The sequence below is a fragment of the Elephantulus edwardii genome, unplaced genomic scaffold, assembly GCF_000299155.1.
Source record: "Elephantulus edwardii isolate Elephantulus edwardi_28Jun2011 unplaced genomic scaffold, EleEdw1.0 scaffold00055, whole genome shotgun sequence".
Taxonomy (NCBI): domain Eukaryota; kingdom Metazoa; phylum Chordata; class Mammalia; order Macroscelidea; family Macroscelididae; genus Elephantulus; species Elephantulus edwardii.
Window position 1 is genome coordinate 11,570,522 of NW_006399805.1, and position 7,515 is coordinate 11,578,036.

At 44.0% G+C, this 7,515-nt stretch overlaps 1 protein-coding gene across 1 annotated transcript; it reads right to left on the minus strand.

The window, feature by feature from the left end:
* Nucleotides 1-579: 579 nt before the first annotated feature.
* PRSS58 (protease, serine, 58) lies at nucleotides 580-7,515 on the minus strand. Its single transcript, XM_006887239.1, is given in 6 exon segments — nucleotides 580-650; nucleotides 653-728; nucleotides 814-953; nucleotides 3,362-3,618; nucleotides 3,818-3,959; nucleotides 7,470-7,515. Coding segments are annotated over 6 exon segments (732 nt in total).

Here is a 7,515-nt window from a genome sequence, read left to right on the forward strand (position 1 = left end):
GCGCTTTGTGCATTGCTTCACCAATGGGAACTCCAATCCCTCGGCAGAATCCTGACGACGATTGGCTGGAATCTGCCTGGAGCTGGGAGTTACAGGAGTGAGGGAAACCCAGCGGTAACCTCTCCACCCCCAACCCAACCAGCCTTCCCCTGGCCAGCAGGCTAGTGCAGCCCAGGCGCAAGCAACCTCACCTCCTTTCTGCTCTCGCCTCCACCCACCGCTCCGGCCAGCTCCTCTCTGGCCAGCAGGCAAGTATAACCCAGCAATAGCTCCAGGGTCTAATCCACCACAAAGATGGGGGCTCCCAAAATGGTGATGGAGTTGGACTTTTCTTCATGAAGTCAATTCCAAGGATCCATTTGTCAGGAAGAGCGCAATGCCACTGCATAAGCTCTGTGGCTTTTCAAAGGACACAGAGTTTGCCATCTTCATCTCAAGCCACTGTGGGCAGCCCCACCCAGGTCCGGACAAATCAGGGCTCAGTCACCCACCTTCCTCAGCACGGCATCATCCTGAGTCCATTTACGTTTAATTCTGGCCTGGCTGTGCCACGCAGCCCAGGAGGGCTGCCATAGGGGCTCAGTATTTTTTGATAGTATTTTTAATCCAGGACATGTAGGTGAAGATTCTGGTATAGATGCCAACATCGCTCTCAGTACACACCCATCTGCAAAAGCCAGGATGCCGTGGAGGGTTCCATTGCAGACTGCGAGGGCAGCTGTGACTTCCTGGAGAGAAAGAGGGGACGCCAAGTCAGCTGTCACTAGGCAGGAGGCACGGGGGGCAGTGGGGGCAGGCCCCGAGGTGCCCTACCTTGCAGGGCTGTCTCCTTCCCGGCACGATACCCAGGCACAGCATGCTCTCTCGGATGGGGTGGGTCCTGTAGGCGTCCTGGCACTCAACCCTGGAGAGCACGGTGATGTTAACCTCCTGCATGGAGTTCGGGTCTTCAGCTACAGAAAAGGAGAAGTTAAACCAGTTACCTTCCCAGCCCTGCTCACAACCCTGACTCACAGCAACCTATCCCAGACCCCCAAACCTGCAACTGAGGAGCTGCTTCCAATTCCCAGGGATCCTACAGGACAGAGTAGAGCTGCTCCAAAGAACGTGGCGACTGCACCTCTTCAGGGAAGCAGACAGGCTTGTCCTTCCCTGAGCTGGGGCTTCCAACCACCACCCTTTAGCAACAGGGCATGCTCACCTCTGTGCCACCAGAACTTTCTGATAAACCTTAAACCTTAGTTTTTCCTTTTCAATGTATTTCTCTTTCACTGGGCAGAGAAAAGTCAAACTCTTGGGAAACAAGCAGCTAGGACACAAAAGATTATCAGGCAATGTTTCTCCTTACACTCCCCCTTGTGAAAATGCCACGTAAACACAAGGGACCCTGCAATGGAATGAGACAAATTGCCCTAAAAAGTTCTGGAAATAGAGACATTTAAAGTGTGTTCCTTGATATGAAATCTTTAGAGCTTGAAGGCATCTAGGTGTCTTTAACCTGGTGTGCACTAGCCAGAAGGCTGGCAGTTCAAATCACCCGCTGCTCCACTGGAGACAGATGGATGATCTGATCCCACCAAGATTTCAGACTGTCCTGCAAGGTCCACAGGAGTTGGGGGTGACTTGACAGCAATGGAAAGAGGGATTTTTGTGGTTGTTTTAAACACCGTTTCTCACTGATTGAGTAAAAAAACCCAAACTCTACTAAAAAATTACTCTAAAAAAGTATTTGCTTGAAAGTATGAAGGTAATCGGTAGTAAATTGTCACTGTTTTGTACTGTCCAGTCAGACCGTCCCCATGCTGCCCCTCCAGTGCGTTTTCAGAGGCTGTTAAATGGCACGGGAGGAGGCTGCCCATCCTTCTCTCAGAGCAGCTGGTGGGTTCGAACCACATGCCTTCACGCTGGCAGTGCAGTTCTCTACCACCACGCCAAACCAGGAGCCACAGAGGGGCTTTCTAAGTTTTAATTCACATTTCCTTTACTTTGCTTTTATTTTTGTTAGGTGCCACTGAGTTGGTTTTGAAGCAGAGCAACCCAGTGTATCCTTTAAATCACAAATACTGCGGACTGGGTGGCTTCATAAATTTGGCTTTCAAAATTTTTTTAGCGACATCAGAAAAGCAAGAATGGAGTCATGTGTCTGCGTGTGCTTGGCAGAAGCTCTTCTTTGCAAAGAAGGGCTTTAACTTGAAATTTTACTTTCCTGGGTAGGAGGGACATTTCATTTACTGTTTTTATTTGAAAATAATGTGTCGGCATTATGCATGTGTTGGGTTTTCTCAACTGGATGAAAGGGCGTTTATTAGTTTGTTAGGGAGCTCTGGTGGCCTAGTGGTGAGGAGGTGTGCTGAAATCCTGAAGGCAAGAGGTTCAAACTCACCAGCTGCTTCGCCGGAGAAAGATGGGCCATCTTCCCCTGCGTGATTAAGCTGCCTCTGGAAACCCACTGGAGGGTCAGCTATGAGTTGTTTTTGACTCAAGATACACAACAACAACAACAACAACAACAACATCAGTTTGTGAGATATCTTGGGTTATTATCCAGTCCAGCAATCATTTCCAGTTTTCTTTTTTAAGTCATTCTTTTGAAAATAAAAACCAAAATGATATAATCTAGAGTAATAAAACTTCTTGATTTCTGGAAAGACATTAGGTTATTTCGAAAAATCAAATGGATCCTCAAAGGACAAGGAATTTCTTTGGTCAGTTTTCCTGAGATTGAATCAATGTTGAAAATGTATCAATTAAAAATGTCTCTTTCTGATGCATTTTTCCAAAACATTAATTTCTTATTACTATGTATGGACGACTTCCACACAATTGTAGTCTTTGGTCAGTTCGCTTGAAGAAAAAAAAATTATTTGTTAAAGAGGTTTCTTTAAAAACCATTTCTTTAACTTTTTAGAATTACTATTAGACTCTTGCATAAATAAAATCTGAGTTAGCACCTATTATGTATGTTGCATATTTTTTATATTTAATGTATTAATGTTTATCTCATGGTATTTCAAGATCATATGTTATTTTACTGCTCAAAATAGTTTGGTTGTGTGTGATTTATCCTGTACCCAGTTGTAGAGTTAGCTTCAAATGTAAAGAAACCTGGTGTTAAGACAGTTAATTAGAGATAAAGACACATGTCGACATGCACAGAGGGAGCATCTTCTGATGGAAACAAAACTGACAGGGACAGCGGAGGATGACTGGAAAGTCAGAGAAAGGGACAGAGGTGAGGAGGAGGAGGAGGAGGAAGGAGGTTAGAAGACCGTTGCACTGGCCAGACTACACAAGCTCAGAGAAGGCACAGGAGCGGAACCACTTCTGAGAGGCGAGGGTGGTTCCACACGAGGGCACTCACAGATGTCACACAGGTGGTAGGCCCAGGTAGAGACCGTGCACATGGTGTCTTCAGGGACGTCCTGGTGGGGCAGGTTGACCAGCTTGACGTAGTCATTGAGGTGAACCTCTTTTTCCAGCTTGATCAGCATGATGTCGTACTCGTCGGAGGTGACTGTGAAGTAGGGGTGGTGGATCATCTTCTCGTACTTGACCACTTGCAGGTGGTCTTCACTGGGGTCTCCTGGATTTGTTGCCCCCAGGACAACCTTCAGCTTTCTGGAACGATACATGGGTGTTCACGACGGAGCGTGACAGAGATGCCTCACCACCCTCAGGGGCCTTTCTGAGCTCCTCCCCTGGGGCTTGTGTCTCCATCCTGACCCTCCCCTTGAGCTTCCGTGTCCTCAGGCACGGGGAGGAGGGCCCAGGAAGGGTCTGGGCCCAAGCTGGAGTGGCTGGGAAGGCTGTCACTCACGGTAGGTTGCAGTGGGCTGAGGTGATCACCCAGAGTGGGTGGACCAGGGCTCCCGCACAGGGCAGGTAGTCCGATTTCAGGTAGGCCAGGTAGGGTGGAGCCATATGGCCATTTTTGTAATGTGGATTGAAAGGCAAAGCAACTGGGAAGAGAAACAGACAGGGAAAAGGTGAGATTTCTCAGGAATCACTAGAGAAACCATACCCCCCAAACACACACACACACACACACACACACACACACACAAGCTGGCTGACTCAGGGTGGGTGACCCAATTTTCTTACATTCACTATAAAATGTTGAATTTTATCTAGATTTTTTTGTTTATGAAACCCAGGGCAGTTAACAGTGTAGCTCTATCTAGTCTATAGCCACATATTAAAAAGGGGGCATTTCACCATATTTTCTCATAATTAGAGATACTTCTACAGTACTTTCTATAGTAAATCACAAAACATCAAAATGCAAAATTGAAACAGTTTTAGATTTTGGTTTAGGATTCTATTTTGCATGTTTAAAAGGTGAACGACAAAGACTGCCTGTCTTTATCGCAGGGAAAGGACGGTGGATTCAAACCACTGACCTAACCCTTAGCAGCCCAACTTTCTTGTTTTTGTTTCAAGTTAGTAAGAGAGATGCAATTCAAAACAACTATGAGATGTCATCTCATCCCAGTAACAATCGCAAAATTCAACAGAGCAGCAAATAGCAAATGCTGGTGAAGTTGTGGAGAAACTGGAACTTTAATTCACTGTTGGTGGGAGTGTAAAATGGTGCAACCACTGTAGAAGGTAGTATGGTGCTTTCTCAAAAAGTTGGAAATAGAAATACCATTTGACCGAGCAATTCTACTACTGGGATATACCCTAAAGAAATCAGAACTGCCACCCAAGCAGCCCAGCTTTTCACAGATCTGCTAAAAGGGCTAGGGTAAACAAAGGAAAACCAGAATGCTTTTAAAGAAATGAATGGTTTGCATCTTAAAGCTCCAAGTTCCTCTACTCTTTTCTCTAGCACCTCTGTCTTCTTTCCAAATAACAAACTGGCTTAATTTTCTCTAAACAATTGGAAAGAAAGAATAGCAATCCATCTATTTCAAAGAATGAAAGGTATTTTCATTTTTAATTGTCAACATATATTTTTCAAATTTAAATTCCAGCTTTCTTTTTTTAAATCCCAGTTTTCTTAAACACCTTCCACAGTTCGATGGGTATTACTTTGCATCAGCCCATGGGGATTTTCCCATCCTGACATTTTTAGAATTCTTTGACAAATCTCATCCATTTCTTCCAGCACCATTGTGAGGTAGGAAATAGGTGTTTATATTTTATACAGTACGGAATCCAAACTGAGAAATGCAGGCCACAAAATGACAGAATTATGAGTAGAACTTAAGTTATGTAACACCAGAGTCCAGGAATTTTCTTTTTCTTTCATTTTCTACATTTAAAACAAATCTATTTCTAAAATTTATCTATTTTGCTGTTGTTGAGAATAAACATAGAAAAGCATTTCTAAATTCAACTTTCTATGTGTAGAATCCAGTGATTGTATTTTTAGAGTTATGCAACCACCCTCTTTTTTTAAGGTTGATTCCCCATCAAGGCTCCTGTTTCATATTTGAGTTATAATTAATATAAGAGAGCTCTGATGGCCTAGTAGTAAAGGGTTGTACTGACAACCCAAAGGCACATGGTATGAATCCACAAGCTACTCTAAGGGAGAAAGATGGACAATCTACGTGTGATTTACAGACGCTGAAAACCCTTTAGAGTTAAGTGAGAATAGGTTATAAGCCAGTTCCAACCTGAAGGCATCTAAAACGTTGTCAACATGATCCGGTATAAATGGATCTTAAAATAGGGCAATGTTCAAGTCATTCTTTATTAGATAAGCTAAACAAAGTATTGCTTTATTTTAAGAATATTTCAGGGAGCATTTTCAGTTTAAGGTTTAAAGATTATCTCGGGGAAATCGTTTCATGGGTTCAGCCAGGCTCCATAGCTCTAGAAAGTCTAGAGTCCTAAAGAATTTGAAATTCCATTTTACATTTTCACCCTTTTGATCAGGATTCCTTTAAAGAATGTTGGATCAAATTGTTCATTAACATCAGTCAGGCACCACCCAGTTCTTTCAATCTCATGGCAAAGGTCAAAGTTGCTTATGGAAACCATCAGCTGCACACTCCATGGGCCCTTCCGATTCCCTACTCTCTCCCCTCCTCTGTTCCTCCAGATGAAGAGAAACTGATTTCTGTGCCTTGGATATCCATTTGTAGTTTTTTAAAACCCCAGGCAATGAACTGGAGAGTAGAACAGAAGCACTAAACACATTGTGAGGCCAGTTAGTTGAGCTATTCCGTGAAATCATGACCCTAAGAACTCAAACCAAGGAGTCAAGTATCAAGTGTTTTCTTGTATATAAGCAGCCTCCGTACTTGTTTCCCCCCAATTCTATTATTGTACATACATCACAACTTCCGCAATTCAACTTTTCACAGGCATACACCCTTATTGACAGAGATTACCATAACTGACACGGTAAAAATAATTATAAAATATAAATATCAAGTCATTGTTGTTGTTAAGTGCTGTTGAGTCAAATATGACTCGTAGCAACCGCATGAACAATATATCTGAACTCTGTCTCGTCCTGTGCAGTCTTCTCATCCCAATGTGTGTTAGTCCGTTGTCACAGACCCTGAATCAGTCCTTTTCACTGAGCCTTCCTCTCGCTCATTAACTCTCCAGCTTTCCAAGCATGATGTCTTTTCCAGGGAATTAGCCTCTCCTAACGAACATGTCCAAAATACGTTAGATGAAGCTTCATCAACTTTGCCTCCAAGGAACACTGTGATTGCATTTCCTCCAACACATATCTGTTTGTTCTCCTCTGAGTGAAATTCTAGTGGTTAGTAGTGCTTAGGGTTTTGTGTAAATGAGTGACGGGAATTTCCTTACTAAGAACTGTAAGATGTAGAATACGGAAACAGAGGGGCCTGTTGATAAAGCCATCTAATAATCCAGCCACGAGATGGGGGCTTAGATCAGTAGATAGTGAAGGAGGAGTCTGGTGGTGCAGTGGTGGAGTAGTAGGCTGTTAACTGAAAAGGTGATAGTTCAAATTCAACAGCTGCTCCGCAGGAGAAAGATGTGACGGTGCTGCCACAGAGATTTACAGCCTTTGAAGCCCAAGGGGGTCATGCAAACTCAGCAGTAATGGGTAAGCTGGGGGACAGTGAGGGACGGTTCAACTGAGGCACGTCTAGAAGACAGCGGCATCAAGGGTTTGCAAACAGACTAAATGTGAGATGTCAGAGAAAGACTTACGGTGACACAAGGGTTTCTGCATGAGACCTTGGAGCCATGACCAAGATGTCCATGCTTTTGGAATCCTGCTGTCCACCCCTACTCCCTCTGCCCATGTTTATGCTCCAATATCATACTTTAGAAGGGTTCAAGGCTGGACTGAGGAAGGAAAGCTGATGGGATGGCAGAGATGAGACAGTCAGTCTTGCACTGAAGTCTGTAATTGTGCTTCAGTTTTATCCATCTAATTCCCCCAGGTTTCTCTTTGGTTGGTAGGTAGAGGAATGCCCAACATTCATCAGAGGAAGGAAAGCAAGTAGAGAGGGCAATTCATGGGCACTCACCTGGCAAGTTCAGGAGAGTCCAAAAGACAATGAACTTGATCATCAT